Here is a 22,454-nt window from a genome sequence, read left to right on the forward strand (position 1 = left end):
GCCCATCAGAGGTTGAAATTCAAGCCGATATGAGTTATGAAGAAGAACCGATACGTATCCTAGCTCGTGAGGTGAAAGAGTTGCGAAACAAAAGGGTTCCGTTGGTTAAGGTGTTGTGGCTCAAACACGGGATCGAGGAAGCAACCTGGGAACCCGAGAGCTCGATGAAGGAACGATATCCAAACCTATTTACTGGTAAGATTTTCGAGGACGAAAATTTCTTAAGTGAGGGAGAGTTGTGACAGCCCAAAATTGACCCTAGCCGGGAAGTGGTTTCGGGACCGCTAAACCGAGTCACCGAAAGGTTTGAATGTGATGTTTATTGTCTAGAATATGTAATCATGAATGTGTAAAAATTTCAAGCTTCGATTTAGTCGATTGCATGTGAATTTAGTCAATAGGACTTATATGAGAAAATTTTAAAATGTGATAGGTCAATGCATGAGGACCTATTAGTGCATGTGGAAGAAAAAGGGGACTTGCATGTCAAATTCCCCCTCCCTAATATGTAGTGGCCGGCCATGCTATAGGTGGAAACATGTCTCCAACATGTTATGCTAGTGATGCATGTTAAGAATAATAAAATAATAAGCATGGTGATTAAATAATGAAAGAAGGGTGATGGAGAAAAAAAAAAAAGTACATGGTCTCACCCCCCCTTGTTGCCGTGAATTGAAGAAAGAAAACAAAAAAAAAAAAAGAGTTCATTCTTGAACATCCTTGGCCGAATAGAGGAAAGAAAGGAAGGGGAAAAAGGCTTGAGAAAAATCGGCTATGGTGGTGGTTAGACTAAGGTATGTTTGATGTTGTCTTTGAGATGCATGCATGTTTTAAATAGCCCATGTTTAAACTTTGAATCTTGTTGATAACATGAGCAATCGGTCATGAGAAAGTGTTCAAGGAAAAGGTTGTTGATGAAAGAAATTAATGTGTTAAGGGATTATATGAAACTTATTCATGTTTATATATGTTATATGCAACGAAAATGGTTGATGATTTTGGAGGTGATTAGCTTGAATCGGCCACGGTATATCCATAAACACGATCTATGCTTGTTATGTTACTCATGGTTAAAACAATTCGGCTAGGACATTCGGCCATGGATGGTTGTATTTCTTTGATGTTGTTTTTGATGCCTTAGGGCATTGAGAGTTGATTATAGATGAGGTGAGCTTCTTGATTTAAAAATTTGATGGATGTTAAGCTAATTGGGCAACCAAAGGTTCAATATTTTTGTTATGAGGTCATATGTGCATTCGGCCATGGTCTTTGCTTGAATATGAGAATTGTAATGTGATTTTCCTAAATTGTCTATGAATTTGGTTGTTGATTTCATGGTAATGGTATATTGAATCCATGAGAATTTAGTAAGGTTGCATTCGGCAACTTACTTGAAATTAAAAATCGATGTCTAAGCTTAGGTGATTTCGATGATGATATATGTGTGTATACATAAGTATATTTAGTTGATTCGGCTTTGGTAGTTGCATGAGATTATTAGCCGAATATACTAACATACATATACATGTGAGATTGGATTGTAAATATTTAGCAAGGTGGTTAAACTAGTTAAATTATTGATATAGCTCAAGGAGCTAAAGGAGGTGAATCGAGCAAAGGCAAAGAAAAGGTTATCGAGTAGCCGAGTTGGAACCGTCTTACCCAACACGAGGTAAGTCATTAAGCATGTAGTTGGTATTATTTCAATGGTCATAATGTTGTGTATTGATGCTGAATGGAAAGAATAAATGTACATATATATATGCATGTACGTATGTGATGATGAAATTGTTGAATGAAATAAATGAGGTGAGATGTAATGAGTTGTTGATCTCGGCACTAAATGTGCGGGATAACCATTTATGACCATGAGATTGGTGCTAAGTGCGCGGGATTAAATTGTACAGCACTAAGTGTGCGATTCTACTTTGTTGCACTAAGTGTGCGAAATGAATATGATGCACTAAGTGTGCGAATTGACCATGCGGCACTAAGTGTGCGGGTTTGACTATGTAGCACTAAGTGTGCGATTTGATTACGTGGCACTAAATGTGCGAGTTGATTATATAGCACTGAGTGTGCGGGCTCAATATACATTCGTGAATCATTATGGACACTATGTGTGCGACACTATTGAGCTGATCGCGGACAGCGGATCGGGTAAGTGTCTTGAGGACATGGCTAATATGTGCTATGCGTATACTTGGTGTTGAGCTCGGTAAGTTGAACCTATGTGACAACTATACTTGAAGTCACGTACATAAAAATTTATCGTAGGATGGGTGAAAGGCCGTTTTGTGGTTTGATTGTAACGAAAATAAATTGATTTATGAAAATGCTTCAATGTCCTATTGATGAGTATATGAATTGTGAAGGCATGAATTGATATGAAATTGAATCGGTAGGTTGGTGGAACTATGGTATGGTTCGGTATGGATGGAGTAAATTGTCTCATTCCATTTTATTCCTCTTGTGATAATGTTATTGATGTATAGTAGAGCATTGCTTATGACTTACTGAGTTATAAACTCACCCGGTGTTTCCTTGTCACCCATTATAGGTTGCTTGGACTCATCAATCTTTGCGGGGTCGGGCCGTCAACGAAGTCATCACACCAGATAGCTAGTTTTGGTACTTTCTTCTTAGTGTGCTTAGAAGATCATTTTGGCATGTATAAGCTAGTACGTTGTGTTTGAATTATGACATGTAAACTTTAAGCCATGCGAAAATGGCACGAATGTTCGATTGAGTTGGATCGAGGGTAGGCATGAAATGGACCTAGTTACTTTCGTAACAGATGCTGGCAGCAGCAGTGTCATGAGATTGAAAAATCACTAAAAATAGTAGGAGTGGAATTAATTGATGAATAAATTATGTAATCGAAGCTCGATGAGTCTGTTTTCATGAGGAAGTAACGAAAAGATCATATGGGCAGTATATTAAGAGATAATCAGATTTTAGTGGGACAGGGCCAGAACGGTTTCTGGATTCCCTGCTCCAACTTTGGAAATTCATTATAAATTAACCAGAGATAATTAGGGGTCGTACCATATATGTGCAGATTCCTCTCTGAGTCTAGTTTCCATAGAAACAAACGGCAACAGTATTGAAGCCCCGTGCAGGGAGATATCCCAGTCGTAATGGGCAAAGGTCAGTGTAGTCGACCCCTGCAACTTGGGGAACTTTGACTAATAAACTGTACTAATTGGCCCAACCAAAAATTCTAGAAAAAAATACATAGATGGGCACATGAGTCTAGTTTCTGGGAAAAATTACGAAACTGATTTTCGAGTTACGAAACTCAAGATATGAATTTTAAAACGACTAGTACACAGATTGGGCAGTGTCTGGAAAATAAATTTTGTAAGAGGGTAAAGCCAGTCAACACCTCGTGTTCGACCCCGATGACGGTTTCGGGTTCGGGGTGTTACACATACTATTATTCCTTATGCCCAAACCAAAGACGACATTCGGCACTTTCATCCACCATTCTACCAAGCATGTAATATTCAAACACAACCAAACCCACATTCGGCCCTAGCTCATAACAAGGTAGCCGATTCTTTTCCCTTAGTATCTAATGCTCACCTATGATTCTTTTTATAGTTCAAACACTCATCTATCATCATTCATCTAACTTTAACATGAAACAACAAAACTCACCATTTCTCATCCAAATAACATGAACAACAACCATTTCTTGAACATTTTCTCATGACCGATTGCTCATGTTACCAACAAGATTCAAAATTTGAACATGGGCTAACTAAGGGACTTAGTAACTAGCTTAATACATTCAACAATTCCAAAGGCTACCATGAATTACATACCTTATTCAAGACTAGAAGGAGTGGCCGAATATTTTACTTCCCCTTCCCCCTTCTTCTTAGCATTTTCGGCCAAGGATGTTAAAAGATGAACATTTTTTTTCTTTGTTTTCTTCCTTCAATTCACGGCAATGGAAGAGCAACCTAGCTAATTTTTTTTTTGTTTCTCCTCCTACTAACCACTATTATTTTATTACCCATGTTCTTTATTTTATTATTCCTAACATAAAACACTAACATAAAATGTTTATAATACATTTTAACCCATAGCATGGCTGGCCACCATCCTAAGTTTTGGGTAATTTGACATGCAAGGACAAACATTTTCTAACATGCATCAATAGGCCTGTAACAGCCTATTTTTAGGGTTAATCAGAACAGTGGTTTCGGGGCCACTAAATCCGATGAGTAGGTTTGTAAATATTATATTTAATATTTATGAGTTAATTGTGAGTTTTAAAAAGGTTTTTGATATTGTGATTTTTGTTTTATAAGCGATTTATTAAGCTTAAGTGGTATGACCCTAAGGTCAAGTGGGTTTAGAAAATGAGGTATCGAGACCTCATTTCTATAAACCAAGTCGTAAATATTTTTATAAATATTTACGGAGTGGCAATAAAATGATATTAAAGTTTCGTTGAAAAATTTTATTGTTTTGATAGTTAATTAAGCAAAAAGGACTAAATCGCGCAAAGTGTAAAAGTTGTGTTCTATAAGTTAAAGATATTAAATAGCTATGGAATTAAATAGTGGGAGTCCTTAAGTGGTAATTATTCCATAATTGTTGATAGTGGAATTCCATGGCTTGGTATAATGGAAATTATTAATGTATATTAAGGTTAAATATGGTATTTGGTAATTATAATAAAATAAAATAAAAAAAAAAGACCTAAACAGAGGTCTAAAATCCAATTCAATTTTTGAAGGAATGAACAACTTTACCTCCGGGGACCCCTTGTTGATTTTCGATCTCCTCAGATCTGCTCTGGAATCCACACCATATGCCTCCGGTTCTTTTCATTTTAGTTTTCCACTTTGCCTCTTTCTATTCTTTTTGTTGTCATTTACTGTTTGTTTATTGAGAAATTCTTTCCTTGAAAGCGATTTGCTGGGTTGATTCCGGATCTGGATTTGCATGTATAAAATATTATAGAATGTTAGTTTCTGAAATTTTGATTTACCAGATTTACTCACGGAGTTGTAGTTCTGCTTGTATTTTGATCGATGTATTTATAGGCTTGAGTTAATTTTGGTTTTTCATTTTACTCTAGCTGTTTTGAACCAACCATTTTTTTTAATGATTGTTATCATGCATTATTTTATTTCGTTACGGTTAACTTTAGTCTCTGATTTCTAAATTGGATTAATAGGTCGCTGTTAAGTTAATAGTTTAATAGTCGTTATAATTTAACGAGAATGACAATCTGTTCATTATAGCTTCTTTGGCTTTAACATTTTAATTTATTTCATTTTCCTGGACGTGCGTTCCTTTCATGTCTCTCCTTGATTTTCTTATATAAATATGGCTGCCTATACAAAACGGTTTTCCAGTCCTCATACCTGCACAGTTCTTTCGAAATGATAATTATTGTAATTGTAGGAATTGGATGAACAACTTAGAGATTGATATCAAGTCGAATACTAACTGTGTAAGGAATCACCTATGTTTGTGTTCTAATTATTTGCTAAAGTGGAGGAAAATGTTTGAACTCTTTCAGTGAATTCATGCGCATTATTTATTTATTATTACTATTAATGAGAGGTGTAGTTACTCCGGCATCATTAATATCTGCTCATCTTTCATCTTTTGTTTTCATATACTCTTAAATGCATTATATTTGTTGCAAGTTCCTTAACTAAAAAAAAATTACTGCTGAATTAATGGTGTAATTCAGATCTGAATAGTCAATATGGGAGGAGCGTTCAGAGTACTGCATCTGGTTAGACCATTTCTTTCATTTCTGCCTGAAGTTCAGAGTGCTGACAGGAAAATTCCTTTTAGAGAGAAGGTCATCTGCACTGTCATCTCCCTCTTCATCTTTTTGGTGTGCAGTCAGCTTCCACTATATGGAATACACTCTACGACAGTTGCTAATCCTTTTTATTGGATGCGTGTTATCCTTGCATCAAACCGTGGAACTGTTATGGAACTTGGTATTACCCCCATTGTGACATCTGGATTGGTGATGCAACTCCTGGCTGGTTCAAAAATCATCGAGGTGGACAATAGTGTTCGTGAGGATCGAGCACTCCTATTGGCAAAAGTAGAATTCGGATTTGGATCGGGGGAAAATCAAAATGGTCGACTAGTCGTCTCGTTCCGATTATCGTCTTCCGAGGTAAGTCCTTAAGTAATTATATTTAATTTGCTGCGCGCTTAAGATTATATAATATGATAAGTAATTATTTGATGTTTATAAGTTCGATTTGCAATAAGTATATTGAATTTCGGCTATAAAGCCGAATATGAAATGGATGATTTATGTATATAATGTGGCCGAATAACTATTAAGTGATGATGTGAAAGTGTGTAATATGTGTATACAATTTTATTGTACTTGTTTGTATATAGTCGAATGGTTATTAAAAGTGAAACTAGTATAATGAAAAGATTATGTGTTCCTTGTGTATGATTATTGAACCAAAAGTTAAAAGGTAGGTGTACATTTTGTGCTTATATTCGAATGAAGCAATTAAATTGCTAATGTGAAATGTTATGTGAAATGTGTTAACATGTGAACAAATATGCAAGACACTGGAAATGTATCCGGGGTAAAGTCTCGCAGGCTTTGTGCTGGAAATATATCCGGGCCAAAGTCCCGCAGGCTTCGTGCTGGAAATGTATCCGGGCCAAAGTCCCGCAGGCTTCGTTCTGGAAATGTATCCGGGCCAAAGTCCCGCAGTCTTCGTGCTGGAAATGTATCCGGGCTAAAGTCCCGCAGGCTTCGTGCTGGAAATGTATCTGGGCCAAAGTCCCGCAGGCTTTGTGCGGGAAATGTATCCGGGTTAAAGTCCCGCAGGCTTTGTACTGGTAATATAATTTCGGGTTTTATACCTAGTAGGCCAAGTGCCGATGAATTTGATAAAAGTATACAATTACAAGATCCTACACTAAGTTGACAAATTGAAAGTGCATTACATATTAAGTTGGCCAGGTATGTATCATGTACGCGTATGCGATTTTGATTTGAATTAAATTATAAATATATAAAGTGATGCATCTGTGAATAAGTGTTATGACTATAAATGTGATTATGATATATTCGGTAAATGTGTGAAGTTATGTGAAGTGATTCTATGTTTACATTCAAATATGAACACTTGCTCCTTGTGGAAAGGTTTGTGGAAGTATATGATTTTATTTTTAGGTGATTACGATCTTGGAAAATTAAATGTGAATATGATATTGTATTTCATTCGTTTCAATTGAACTAAAGCTGATAGTGAAGCATTTTAATGCCTATGTTATATGAGTTCGATCTTGAATGACATGATATACATGTTTAGATAATTTGAATGCAAGGAATGTGTGAAAGAGCAAATTTGTAATAAATCTGCTTGGGACAGCAACTGTAGCGTGACTTTGGAAAATCACCATAAATTGTGGAAATTGAATTAGAAGCTGAATAAATTATGAAATTAAAGCTTAATTAGTCTAGTTTCTTATAAAAGAAACCGTGTAAGCAAAAGAATTTTAGATAATGAGATATTTGAAGTGGAGTGAGATAGAATTAAAATGACTTTGAAATCCCCTGTTCTGTCTTTAGAAAATCATTTTAAATTGTACAATGATGATTATAAGATAAAATTTATATTCTTAGACTCCTTAATGAGTCTAGTTTCAAATGAAGTAAACGATAACATATTTCGAATTCTGTAAAATGAGAAATTTGATTTGTAGTGAAGAGTGGTCAGAATAGTCAAACAGTAAAACAGGGGAAACTTCAATAAAAATCTGGTATTTATTGGTCAAACCAAAAATTCTGAAAATTTTATGGATGGAAGATACATAAGTATATTTTCAGGAAAAATTAACGGCAGTTTATTTGGAGTTTCTTATCTCCAGTTATAAATAATTTAGTGACTATTGCTCAGGAAAACAGCTTGTAGTGAATTTGTGATTTTGTTGCAAACATGGTTAAAACTAGTTAATGAGATACTTTTCGAGTTCTTATGATCTTATTTGTGATTTCAATATTTTGTTTTAATTGAGTTCAGATTCAAGTGAGGTGAATTTGCTAAATATGCATTATGTTCATGGATACTTGGCTGAAATGGCAATTACCTAGGAATGATTTCTTAAAAATTTGAAATAATCGATCTATAAGTAAATTAATTATTTGCATTTCTTAAAACTTACTAAGCATTGAAGCTTACTCCGTGTTCTCTTTTCCATTTCTTATAGGTTTATCCTTTAGTTCAAGTTGGAAGAGCCGGAGATATCATCACACTATCGAGTCATTATGTGAGTTAAGAAGATGGTATGTCATCATGATTTAAGGCATGCATAGGATAGACTATAGGTAGAATGATATTTTGACTTTGTATACATTATAGCCATGCGAAGATGGCTCGCTTATTTTGTTTAGAGAAGCCTTATAATTGAACTAATGTGTTGAAATGTTTTAGTTATAACTTGATAGAAGTTTTGTTCAGTCAAGTAATACCTCATAACCTTATTCCGGCAACGGATATGGGTTAGCAGCGTTACAAGGCCACTTTAACATTTGCCTAGCACATTTCTAAATTTTCTCACACAAGTCCTATTTAGCAAAATTCACTTACAATTAACAAAATTCAAACATGAAATTTTCACACATGCCTATATACATATAATAAGCATCAAATATAACGGTTAATTATTTTTATGACTCGGTTTTGTGGTCCCGAAACCACTTTCCGACTAGGGTCAATTTAGGGCTGTCACACATTAATTTATGCATGTTTCAATGTAAAATTGATATATTTACTATGAATGTCGAGGTGTTGAAAGTAAGTATAATTATGATGATTTAAATGTTCAATATTAATTCGACATGGAAATGAGAAAGTATGTAAGTTTGTATGTAAATAATACATTATCTTTATTATGTTTTTGTATTTCAGTATATTTTATGTATTGTAGCTGATTTTTGAATCATAATTGACTATTAGAAGTATGGAATCAAGTATTAGAAAGAGAGAGAAATCCCGGTTGAACCTTCGGAAAGATTGGATGATACAGATGGTATGTAGCTAGGTCACATGTATGGTGCTGAGTGCACATCATGTGTACAAGAGAGCTACGAGACATTATGATGTAGCTAGGTCGCATGGGTGATACTATGTGTACACCATGTAGACAAGAGAGCTACGGGATATATGTAGCTAGGTCGCATACGTGGTTCCAGGTGAAGGACACCATGTAGACAAGAGAGCTACGAGATAAACTGGCTAGGTCACATGGGTAGTACTAAGTGTTCACCATGTGTACAAGTGAGTCAAAATTATGTGTACAATCGAGCTAGGTCACTTGAGTGGTGCTAAGTGAAGGCCACTATGTGTACAAGAGAGATTTGATTCTAAAGGTGGGCTGTGTGCGATACCATCGCATATCTGTTATTATTCCGAAGCGTTCAACTGGGAAATTGATTAAATGAAATTGTGTATGACTTTGTGATGATAAGTGTAAGTATATACGTGTGTAAATTATGAGCAATATGCTCGATATGTGATTGGAAATTGGAAAGATTATTATGGGAAAGTGATGAATACAATTGAAGTGTGAAAGATCAAAATTGACAATAAAACTGTTCTGGATAGTTGCAGTGACGTGAATCTAAAAATTTACCAAAAATAGTAGAAATTGAATCAGAGACTGAATATGATATCAAATTAGAGCTTAATAAGTCTATTTTCATATAACTGAAATGGAACAAGCAAAGGAATTCTATATTATGAGATATTTAAGTTTTTGAGAGACTGGTTCAGAATGTCTACGTGATCCCCTATTCTGACTTGGAAAAATCATTAAAAATTGTACAAAAATAATTAGGGGATATAATTTATATTCTTAAAATCCTTAATGAGTCTAGTTTCAAATGAAAATTGATTCGTAGTGAAGAGTGGTCAGAACAGTTGAGCAGTGAAACAGGGGTAACTTCAATGAATAAACTGTACTAATTTGCTAGACCAAAAATTCTAAAAATTTTATGGTAAGAATATATGTGAATATAGTTTCAAGGAAAATTAGTGGTTTGTAATTTGGAGCTCTGTAGCTCCAGAAATAAATAATTTAGTTGTTGGAACTCTGCTAGACAGCTTATTTTGAACCTGTTTATGATTGTAATAGTGAAAGTATGTGTGTTTGTGATGGTAATATTCCGGGAACATATTGTGACTTTGTTTAAAGTATGATAATGTATTGTTTATTAATATTTACATACTTACTTACTAAGCTATAATGCTTACTCCCTTCCTTTCCTTTTTCCTATAGTGTCACAGATGTTAGCTCGAGTTGGAGGTCATCGGAGGTTAAATGACACTATCAAACTATTGATCGATAAATAAAGGTTTTAAAGTATTTTAAGTCTTTGGCATGTATGGAGACTCGTTTAATTGTTATTAAGTTGCTAGGAATTGGCTTAAAATACTGACCTATGTTATTTGAAGGTCTCTATTGTATAAAATCATTTAATGTAGATAGTCTTGATTATGTTATTAATTAAATGATGCAATTTATGAATGTGCATGCTTGCCTATGTGTGTGGTTGAATTAAAGGATGATATGGGCCTTGTAAGCTCTTTTGAAGGGACAACTTGAATGTGTTTGAAAAAGTTTTAAATTAGAGTGAAATTATGAATCGGTTTTTATACGATGATTAGTGATTAAGTCCGGTAATGCCTCGTACCCTGTTCCAGCGTCAAACACGGGTAAGGGGTGTTACAGTGTGTCCCCTGCACCTAAAATTTTTAAGTCAGAATGCATGGTAGTAAACATACGGGTATAGGCACGGTCGTGTGTCTCAACCGTGTGGAGAGTATGGCCTAGCACATGGGCGTGTGTCTTGGCCGTGTGCCCCTAAATGCATGCTGATGTCATAAACAGAACACTCGAGTTTTTTGACACAGGCGACCACACGAGCGTGTCAAGGCCTTGTGAAGGACACGGGCCAGAGACACGAGAGTGTGCTTGGCCATGTGAAAGCCCTTGTAGGTCCGATATGAGAAATAAATTTAATAAATTCCACACGGGTAGGGGACACGGGCGTGTGCATTGCCTCCACACGGGCATGTGAGGCTTAACCTAGAAAATTTTCCAAGAACTTTCTCAAGTTCTCGGTTTGATTCTAGACCGTTCTTAATGTATGTTTAGGGTCTCGTAGGCCCATAATAAGGCACTAAGATGTTGTCTGACTGGTTTGAAATTTGGAACAAAATTTTATAACTCGTATTTTCGAAAAATGTTTGAATACATGTCTAGTAACGCCTCGTACCTAGTCTCGATCTCGGGTACGGGTAAAGGGTGTTACATTTAGTGGTATCAGAGCTACAGTTTAGTCAGTTCTAGGACGACCGTAGAGTGTATTGAGTTTAGCTATACATGTCATTATATGAAATTTGATAGTTTGACATCTCTTAACTATTTAATCATCTTTGAATATAGTAAATGTCTTCCAATCAAGCAGAAGATTAGTCTAAGGGAGCCGAGAGCCATGCTCCAACTTTCGTATAACGAGTTGTTTCTAGTAGTAGTAGAAGCCTTATGTTTGAAGGCTAGGAAAAGGCTAGAGCCACCTTCTTTGACATGATGGATTAGTTTTTTGGGGATTATTTAATAAATCGCCCCAACATACCACGACCTCCCCCGCCCCCTAACTGACCTGATGAGGAAGTGTCATGAGGTATTGCACTTGTAAGAATTGGTAAAACCCCTGTAAACAAGCTTAGAAAGTATGGGGATGAAGAATTTAGGGCTAAGATTGATGATGATGCTGAACAAGCCGAGTTCTGGCTCGAGAATTCTACATGAGTATTGGACGAGTTATCTTGTACACCTGAGGAGTGTTTAAAGTGGGTTGTATCTCTTTTAAAGGATACTACATACCAATGGTGGAAGACTATATCTTCAGTGATGCCAAAGGAAAACATCACTTGGGAATTTTTCCAAGCAGAGTTTAAGATGAAATACATCAGTCAGAGGTTCCTAGACTCGAAGCGAAAGGAGTTCTTGGAACTCAAACAAGGAAATAAGACTGTAGCGAAATACGAAAGGGAGTTTGTAAGGCTAAGTCAGTATGCTACTGAATGGGTTCAAACAGAGTTAGAAATGTGTAAACGCTTTGAGGAAGGTTTGAATTTGGAAATCAAGCTGTTGATTGGGATTCTTGAGATATGAGAGTTTGCTGCATTAGCTGATCGGGCCAAAAAGGCCGAAGAGCTCAATAATGAAAGGATGCAAGCTAAGAGAGAAGCTCGAGTTTCGAGCAAGAGATCCAGTAGTAGGGCGCTCTCATTTTTCACAAAGAAATCAAGGAGTCAACATGAATGCTCTACTTCATCGGTAAGATATTTCGGTAGAGCGAGGAGCTCCAAACAGTGTAACCAAAAGTCTTCTTCCCCAATTGTGACTAGTGTAGGGAGTGTAGATGATCAAAAGTTGAAGTGCAAAAGCTGCAATAAATTTCACTTCGGGGAGTGCCGAATGAAGAGTAGTGCGTGTTATAGATGTGGTTCTCTTGACCATTTCCTCAAAGACTGCCCAGAATGAACCGATAAAGAGGTGGAAGTAGCCCCGAAATTGAGTGCTCCTATTTCACGAGGTAGACATCTGAGATATCCTGGAAGTGCTAGTGGCTGTCGGGTTGCGGTCAAAGACACTGCGAAATCAGAGGCTCAAGCCCCCGGCAAGAACGTATGTAATACGCGCTCGAGAGGAAGCCTCTACCCCTGCCGTCATCACGGGTACTTTTTCTCTTCTTAATACTTGTGTTGTTGCCTTAATTGATCCGGGATTGACGCATTCATACATTTGCATGAGATTTGTGTTTAGTATGAAAATATCCATCGAGCCTACGAAATTTATGATCAGAGTTTTGAACCCATTAGGCAAGTCAGTCCTGGTTGATAAAGTCTGTAAGAATTGTCATTTGACGATTCAGGGTCATTGTTTTCTAGCTAACCCAATGTTATTTCCATTTGATGAGTTTGATGTAATGCTTGACATGGATTGGTTAACCCTGCATGATGTAATTGTAAATTGTGGTAGCAAGTATATTGAATTGAAGTTCCCAGATGGTGAGATTCTACGAGTTGATTCAATAGAATTGGGTGCACCGCCTGTTGTAATTACCTCAATGAGGGCTTGGAGTTATGTGAGAAAAGTGTACGAAACCTACCTTGCTTTTGTACTGAACACTAAGGAAACAAAGTTGAAGATTGATTCTATACCAATATTATGTGAATATCCAGATGTGTTCCTGGAGGAATTACCCAGATTACCTCCTGATAGAGAGATAGAGTTTGGTATTGAGCTAGTGCCAAGAACAGCTCCTATTTCTATTGCTCTGTATAGGATGGCACCAACTGAGCTGAAAGAGTTAAAAGCAGAATTGCAAGAGCTTACAGATAAAGGTTTTGCAAGGCCAAGCTTTTCGCCTTGGGGTGCTCTTGTATTATTTATAAAGAAGAAAGATGGTTTGATGAGGCTATGTATAGATTATCCGCAGCTGAACAAGGTAACTATTAAGAATAAGTACCCTTTACCACGGATCAATGATTTGTTTGATCAGTTGAGGGGAGCCACTGTATTCTCTAAGATAGACCTGAGATCCGGCTACTATCATTTTCGAGTTAAGGAGTCAAACATGCCTAAGACAGCTTTCAAAACAAGGTATGGCCACTATGAATTTCTTGTCATGCCATTTGGGTTAACGAATGCACCGACCGTATTTATGGACCTAATGAAAAGGATATTTCAGCAATACTTGGACAAGTTCATCATTGTGTTCATTGGCGACATTTTGATTTATTCTAAGGATGAGATAGAGCATGCGAAGCATCTGAGGACTGTGTTGCAGGCAAGAGTGAATTTTGGCTTCAAGAAGTAGGGTTTTTAGGTCACATTGTTTCGGGTGATGGTATTCGAGTTGATCCAAGTAAGATCTCTGCTATCGTTGAATGGAAACCACCTAAAAATGTAACCGCAGTTAGAAGCTTTTTGGGCTTAGCCGGTTACTACCGAAGATTTGTGAAAGGATTTTCCAGGATAGCGAATCGAGTGATGAGGTTGCTACAGAAAGACGTTAAGCTTGATTGCACAGAGAAGTGCCAGCAGAGTTTCGAAAAGTTGAAGACATTGCTGACTGAAGCTCCAATTTTAGTATTGCCTAAGCCGGGAAAAGAGTTTGTGGTCTACAGCGATGCGTCCTTAAATGAACTGGGTTGTGTACTTATGCAAGATGGCAAGGTGATAGCCTATGGTTCGCAGCAGTTGAAGCCACACGAGAAGAATTATCCGACGCATGAGCCTATGGTTCGCAGCAGTTGAAGCCACACGAAAAGAATTATCCGACGCATGACTTAGAACTTGCCGCCATTGTTTTTGCCTTGAAACTCTGGAGGCATTACTTATATGGTGAGACTTGTCGTATATTCACAGACCACAAGAGTTTGAAGTATTTAATGACTCAAAAAGAATTGAATCTGAGACAGCGGAGATGGTTAGAATTAATTAAAGATTATAAGTTGATCATTGATTATCATCCGGGAAAGGCGAATATGGTCACCAACACGTTAAGTAGAAAATCTTTCTTTACATTGAGGGCCATGAACGCTCGATTGGCATTGTTCGATGATGCTTCGGTCTTGGCAGAGCTAAGGGCTAGGCTGACATTTTTTCAGGAAATTTATGATGCTCAGACTAATGATAGTGTCATGCAAGCTAAAAGAGCTTAATATGAGTCGGTCAATGAATCAGATTTTCAGATTAGTCCTGATGGATGCTTGATGTTCAGAGGAAGAGTTTGCGTACCGAGGAACGATGAAATTATTTGGAGGATTTTGCAAGAAGCACGTGATAGCGTTTGTCTATTCATCTAGGAAGTACCAAGATGTACAATGATTTGAAGAAAATGTACTGGTGGAATGGCATGAAAAGAGACATCTCCGAATTTGTATCGAAATGTTTGATATGTAGCAAGTCAAAGCTGAACATTAAGTACCTTCCAGTTTACTACAGCCTGTGATGGCCCCCGAATGGAAGTGGGACAGAATCACTATGGACTTTATGACAGGATTACCATTGACCCTAAAAAGAAAGATGCTATATGGGTTGTGGTTGATAAGTTGACAAAGTCGACTCATTTTATTCCGGTAAGGATAGATTATTCACTTGACAAGTTGGCCGACTTGTATATATCTAAGATTGTGAGATCACACGGGGTACCACTATCAATTATTTTGGACAGAGACCCGAGATTTACTTCGAGATTCTGGAAGAAGTTACAAGAAGCCTTGGTTACTAGGTTGAGCTTTAGTACAACTTTTCACCCACAGACCGATGGTCAGTCTGAATAGATGATTCAAATTCTTGAGGATATGTTGCGATGTTGCATCCTTGAATTTCAGGGCAGCTGGGAAAAATACCTGCCATTGGTAGAGTTCGCCTACAACAGTAGTTTTCAAACGAGTTTGGAGATGGCGCCTTATGAGGACTTGTATGGTATGAAGTGTCGAACTTCATTGTATTGGATGGAACTCAAAGAGAATTAGATTCACGGAGTTGATTTGATCAAGGAAACTGAAGAAAAGGTTAAGGTGATACGTGATTGTTTAAAAGTGGCATCGGATAGGCAAAAGTCATATGATGATCTGAAAAGAAAAAAAATCAAATTTCAAGTGAGAGATAGAGTATTCTTGAAAGTATCTCTATGGAAAAAAGAATTGATATTTGGCCGGAAAGGCAAACTGAATCTGTGATTTATCGGACCATACGAGATCACTAAAAGAGTTGGACCATTAGCCTATCACTTGGCATTGCCACCAAAATTGGAAAAGATTCATGATGTTTTCCATGTATCTATGTTAAGGTGATATCAATCAGACCCCTCTCATGTGATTTCACTGACGGAGATTGAAATTAGACCGGACAAGACCTATGGTGAAGAACCAATAAATATTCTGGCTCGTAAAGTTAAACAGCTGAGAAATAAAGATGTGTCTTTGGTAAAAGTCTTATGGCATCGACATGGTGTGGAATAGGCTACATGGGAGATAGGAGAAACCATGAGAAGCCAATATTTGAACCTGTTTACTGGTAAGACTTTCGAGGACGAAAGTCCCTAAAGGGGGAGAAATGTAACATCCCAAAATAGGGCCTAGTCGAAACAGTTGTTTAAAACCACAAATCGACATTGAAATATTTATTTTATGATTATTATGAGGTCTAGAATATGAAAATATGCGTGTGCTAAAGTTTCATAAAGAAATTATATGAGTAAGGTGTCTAATTGGAAAATAAGGACCAAATTGAATAAATTGTAGAACTTGGATTCTAGAAGCAATTTGCATGAAGTTGCTTTAGATTATTAATTAGAAGTCCTTAAAGAGCAGTTTGCCCAATTTCTAAGTTTTTGGACAAAAAAGGACATGTATGGACAAAATTTTAAAGAAAGGGCTTAAGGGCATTTTGGTCATTTGACTAATTAATGAAATAAAATGGGAAAATGAAGGAAAAAATCAGCCATTCTTCTCCCTCATCCAGTCGAATTTCTAAAGCCCTCTATATCTAGGGTTTTCAACATTTTCAAGCTCAATAGTAAGTGCTCCCAAGCCCCGTTTTTAATGTTCTTCGTATTTTTGAAATCTCGTTAGCTTACTCTCTCCATTTCTACCCATATTTTCTGTTAGGGTTCATTTTTGCAAAGTGACCCATGTGTGACATGTTTATTCTTTGATGTTTTGTGGAGGTATATGAAAGATGGATGTGTGTTAAACATCTTTTTCTAGGTGATTTCCATGAAAAACCCCTAAAAGGACCTTTTTGCAAAAGGTGTAAAATATGTGGTAGAAATGTGAAATAATAGAAAAATGTGGGCTTCCATAAGAGGAAAGAACATTCGGCTAGGCTTGGGTAATGTAGAAAATTCATGCATTTCATCATACGAGCCAGGGATGAAATCGTAAATAATGTGAAAGGTTAGGGGAAAAACGGTCATTTTTTTGGGTGAAATTTAGACTCGAAAAGTATAATGTGAGGTATTAATAATTCATTTTTATTGTTATCAACCCCAATGAACTAATTCCGAAGGTCGATCGAGGGAAACGAAAGGTTTCAGAATAACCGAAACGTGGAACCGACACGAATACCAGGTAAGTTCGAATAACTTTAAGTAAACTATTAATATGCCTAATTACATGTGTTATGAATGCATGATATTTAGTTATAATGATGGCATGAAAATCAGTGAAATATGTCAATAATAATGGTATGATAATAAATGTCCCGGTTGAAGTAAAAAGGGAAATTCGATGGATAAACCATGGCTTACATGACTTGAGATCCTGTATGTGGTGCAGAAAAATGATTTAGCCTGGACGAGTAATCTGTTGATCTCAAATATAGAAAGAATCTAGCCCGGACGGGTGTTCTTTGAGTGATCATGCCTCCCGAAGAATATGTGTGCATCCTGGACGGGAAATCCTATTAAGGTCTGAATTTAGCCTGGACTGGTAATTCAGATCCGAGCTCATTAAGGGTGTTTGTCGCTATAAGGGATTTAGCCTGGACTGGTAATCCCGACATCACCCTATAAGTTTATATTGCTGGGGATTTAGCCTGGACTAGTAATTCTGCCGTAAGATGTGAGGTTTATGGAAGTGCGTACTTGAGATGATCACTCTTATGACTTGATGGTAAATGGATAATCCATCTAGACTTCCGAGAAACTCAACAAGATTAACATGAGATATAAAAATGAAAATGTTGAATGATGAGCTCATCTAAGACAAATTACATGGTGTATTGTTATGGGACTAACTTGTCGATTGAGTGCATGTGATAGGGAAAACCTTTCATGCTTGTTGCTTTTATTGCCTAATATGGATGCATGCTAATTAATTGGCAAGTTTACTTGACAGTTATTCGGGCTTACTAAGCATGTTAATGCTTACCCCTCTCTTTTCCCTGTCTTACAAAGCTCGTGGACTTGCGAAGAATTCGAGACGTTTGGAGAATCAACACACTATCATCTTGTCTAGCTTTGGTATATAGATACTCTTATTTTGTTCAATGGCATGTATAGGGCTTTTGTTATTTTGTTATACATGTCATTTGTTTAGCCAATATGAAGGCTTATAAAAGTATACATATTCACTTGTATATGGCCATGGGAATTGGCTCATTTTTGTGTAGGTATGACCTACCAAATTTTGCATGTCACGTTCTCATGTTCCTGTAATGATTAAATATGGTGTGTTATAATTAGTCATGTATAATATGACAAAGCAGATGAGGTGGTTAGGCCACAATTTGGCAATGACATAAGATAAGGAGCCTAGCTTAATTGAGTTACAAGTCATGGAAATCTTTAATATAAAGGGATAACCTAGCATGTATAAAAACCGATGAGATGAGTTTTACATGCAATAAGGTATATTAAGGTCATTTAAGAGTATAATTAGACCATGTTAAGTGTTATTGAAAACTATAAGTGGATATGAATATTAGAGAGTGACCAAAGGCTTAGAAAATAGCCCAACAAGGTCCACACGAGTAAACACACGGGCGTGTGTCTAGGCCATGTGTGACACACGGATCGCCCCATGGGCATGCGGTATAGCCGTGTGTCCCCTACACCTAAAATTTTTAAGTCAAAATGCATGGTAGTAAACACACGGGTATAGGCACAGCCGTGTGTCTCAATCGTATGGAGGGTACGGCCTAGCACACGGGCATGTGTCTTGGCCGTGTGCCCCTAAATGCATGCTAACATCATAAACAAAATACTCGAGTTTTTGGACATAGGCGACCACACGGGTGTGTCAAGGCCGTGTGAAGGAGACGGGCCAGAGACATAGGCGTGTGCTTGGCTGTGTGAAAACCCCTGTAGGTTCGACATGAGAAATAAATTTAATAAATTCCACAAGGGAGTGTCCCAAAGCACACTGGAGTGTGCATTCCCTCCACATGGGCGTGTCAGGCTCAACCTAGAAAATTTTCCAAGAACTTTCTCAAGTTCTCGTTTTGATTCCGGACCATTCTCAATGTATGTTTAGGGTCTCGTAGGCCCATAATAAGGACACTAAAATGTTATCTGATTGGTTTTAAATTCAGAACAAAATTTTATAACTCGTATTTCTCAAAAATGTTTGAATATATGTCTGGTAATGCCTTGTACCTAGTCTCGGTCTCAGGTACGGGTAAGAGGGGTTACAACTTAGACTTTGCTATTTTTGTGTCATTGAAAACTGGCCAAATGTGTTGGCTTGGGTTGGGAACCCTTCATTTTGTATTAAGCCTTGAATGATGGCTAATATTCATTTTGAGTTATATGCAAAGATGTTATTTTCATAGATGAGTAAAATGCACAAATGGAATGTTGTTTATTGTGGCTGATTTGGTTGCATGGGATAGTCTTATCTTGATTGTGGTTGCTATTATGAAGGTTGTGTAAGTAAGGGTGGCAAATAGGCTTGGTAAATAGCCTTATATTGTCCACACAGGTAGACACACGAGCGTGTGTCTAGACTATGTGTGAGGCAAGGTCTGCCCCATGGGGGTGTGGTCTGGCCATGTGTCCCCTGCATGTAAAAATTTCAAGTCAGTATGCATGATAGTAAACATACGGACAGAGATACGGCCATGTGTCTCAGCTGTGTGTTGGACACGGCCTAGCACACAAGCGTGTGCATTGGCCATGTGATATTTTAGGGATGCTGACATTAGGAACAGAATGTCCATGTTTTTGCACACGGGCTAGGACACGGGCGTGTCATGGCCATGTGAAGGACATGGGCCCGGCACAAGGGTGTGTGGCAGGCCATGTGAAAACCCCTGTAGGTGTGCATTTAGAATTAATTCCACAGGTAGAGGACACGGGCGTGTCCCTATATTACCTAGGCCATGTGAGCCACACAGGCCATCAACAAGACCATGTTGAAATGGCTACAAGGGCGTGTTGCCCCTATACACTGGTGTGTGCCCTATTTCAAAGTAAAATTTTCTATAGAGGGTTTAAGGACCCATTTGGGGCTAGTAGACCCATAATAAGAAGCTTTTTGTAGAAATTAAAAAAGTTCTAATTTGGATCAAGTCTCGGTGACTTGGGGAACGTTTGTGTGCATGAGACCGAGTTAAGTATTGCCTCGTATTCTACTCTGATGTGGGTTACAAATATGGGGTGTTACATTGAGTACTCATTTGGCCAACTTTCTAGAGATTTGGAACACATTTAAGATTCATGGCGTTACTTGTAACATCCCAAAATAGGGCTTAGTCGGAATAGTGGTTTCAGGACCATAAGTCTGACACTAAAATACTTAGTTTATGATAGTTAAGATGTTTAGAATATGAATAGATGCATGTGTTAAAGTTTCATGAAGAAATTCTTCATATAAGGTGCCCAATTAGAAATTAGGGACTAGATTGAATAAGTTGCAAAACTTGTGTTCCAGAAGCAATTTGTATGAAATTGCTTTTGATTATTAATTAGGAGGTCTTAAAGAGGAATTTTCCCAATTTCTAAGTTTTTGGAAAAAATGGGCTTGTATGGAAAAGTTTGAAGGAAAGGCTTTAAGGGCATTTTGGTCATTTGGTTTATAAATGAAATGAAATGGGAAAATAAGCCAAAAATCAGCTCATTTTCTCCATGTTGCTGCCAAAAGTTAGGGTTCTCCATACCTAGGGTTTTCAAGCTTTCCAAGCTCAATAATAAGTGCTCCCAAGCCCCGTTTTTAATGTTCTTCGTATTTTTGAAATCCTGGTAACTTGCTCTCTCTATTTCTACCCATATTTCATGCTAGGGCACATGTCTAGAAATTTACCCAAGCATGAGAAGTTTATGTTTTGACGATTTATGGAGGGATATGAGAGTTTAAAGGATGGTAAATAACTTTTACTAAGTAGTTTTCATGGAAAGGGCTTTAGGGACTATTTTGTAAAAGTTATAGAAAAGGGTAGGAAAATATTAAATGAAGGAAAGCTGTTGGCTGTTATGAACATGAAAAATGTTTGGTTAGGCTTGAGTAACTAAGAAATCCCATATATTGCATTATCCGAGCCTAAGGACTAAATTGAAAATATATAAAAGTATAGGGGTAAAATAGTAATTTTACCCAAGCATGAATTTTGGGTCATTTTGAGTAATGTATGTATTAAATGAGCTAAATTTGGTATTATAGATCAAGAGAATCGAAATGCGGGCCTTGATCGAGGAAAGAGCAAGGTTTACGAGGTTTAGGCTCGGTTTCTAATATTTTATACTGAGGTAAGTACATATGCAAATAAATACATTAATTATTGTTATCAAATGATCTATTGATATATGTATGCTTTGTAGTGCCCCGAATTCGGTGCTAGAAGTATTGGGCCTTGAGTATGGGTCCGTAAGGAGGTTGTATATAAGCATTTATTTGTACAAGGAATGACACAATTAAATGCCTGCTTTGGTGGTTAATGGCTCTGAGAAGTGTTGGGGAAATCTTGGGGTCAAACCTGGGCTTTAGCAAAAATTTTGGTTTTAAGTTAATGAAACCCTGGGTGCTTGGATGAAGGCTTTTTAAATTATTGTGGTAAATAAATGTCACAAGGAAGCATGTGGTCTAGTGGTTGTGGCGTCATTAAGGTTGCAAGGGAGCCTAGGTTCAAGTCTTGGCTTTAGCAATTTATTTTGGTTTTTCTTTTAAAAGAACCTGGACTTTGGCCTATAGACCTTATAATTAATTGAGGCTAAAATGGTGACACAGAAAGAGCCTGTGGTAGAGTGGCAATGTGGCGTGTTGTGTAGCTGTGAGGTCTAAGGTTCAAGTCTTGGGATGCGTAATGGGGTATTTATTTTGCTATTTGAGTTGTGTAGGAGGTGGAGTTGGATAGGAACTCTGTGGTTGATGTGGTTATAAAAAAATAAGGAATTTTCCTAATGGTTAAAGTAATCCCAGATCGGGAGGCTAACATGAGTATTGGCAAGAAGCTGGCTTTAAATAGAGCGAACCAGATGAGTTGGAGGGGCAAAAAGGGATTAAGACTGAATGCAAGATGTGCCAAGGTTGACGATCATGGACTTCGGTGCGTTCTCATAAACAGATGTGTATTTCGCAGTACTCTAGCTGTAGAACGACAAATGCCGGAATGCCGAAATGTCGATCACACAGCGATGGCAGCCACACGAGCGTGCGAGCGCACGTGTGAGAGCTTTGACGTGATGGTTGAGGCCATCATGAGTGCTCTTATGGGCTTTGGTTGCTTTGGGCCACGATGGGCCGGGATGGGCCATGTGGGCCCATGGGCCTATGTGGATAAATTGTATAATTGTGTAGTAAATATTGGATTACTATGTGAATCTCATATCTGTAAGCTAGTATTACTAAAATACCCCTGTAGGGTAGAATTACTAAAATGCCCCTGTAGGGCAGAATTACTGAATACCCTTG

General features: G+C 37.4%; 1 protein-coding gene across 10 annotated transcripts; it reads left to right on the plus strand.

The window, feature by feature from the left end:
- The first annotated feature begins 4,723 nt into the window (after window positions 1-4,723).
- On the plus strand, window positions 4,724-10,567 carry LOC107938093 (protein transport protein Sec61 subunit alpha). Of its 10 annotated transcripts, none has more exons than XM_016871156.2 (4): window positions 4,725-4,983; window positions 5,723-6,166; window positions 8,233-8,308; window positions 10,303-10,551. In XM_016871156.2, the coding sequence occupies exons 2-3, from the start codon at window positions 5,738-5,740 to the stop codon at window positions 8,299-8,301; spliced, it is 498 nt and encodes a 165-aa protein (XP_016726645.1). In that variant the 5' UTR covers window positions 4,725-4,983; window positions 5,723-5,737; the 3' UTR covers window positions 8,302-8,308; window positions 10,303-10,551. The 10 variants fall into 10 exon arrangements, with proteins under 10 accessions (XP_040933687.1, XP_040933691.1, XP_016726643.1 ...); XM_041077754.1 differs by having other exon boundaries at window positions 4,731-4,837; window positions 10,303-10,567; XM_041077753.1 differs by having other exon boundaries at window positions 4,724-6,166.
- Window positions 10,568-22,454: the final 11,887 nt, after the last annotated feature.

The sequence above is a fragment of the Gossypium hirsutum genome, chromosome A09 (genome assembly GCF_007990345.1).
Source record: "Gossypium hirsutum isolate 1008001.06 chromosome A09, Gossypium_hirsutum_v2.1, whole genome shotgun sequence".
NCBI lineage: Eukaryota > Viridiplantae > Streptophyta > Magnoliopsida > Malvales > Malvaceae > Gossypium > Gossypium hirsutum.

Bases quoted from the DNA above. Each gene is read 5' to 3' on its own strand.
- LOC107938093 (XM_041077753.1), top strand. From the start codon at position 5,738: ATGGGAGGAGCGTTCAGAGTACTGCATCTGGTTAGACCATTTCTTTCA. The intron at 6,167-8,232 runs GTAAGTCCTTAA...CATTTCTTATAG, and splicing joins TCCGATTATCGTCTTCCGAG to GTTTATCCTTTAGTTCAAGT.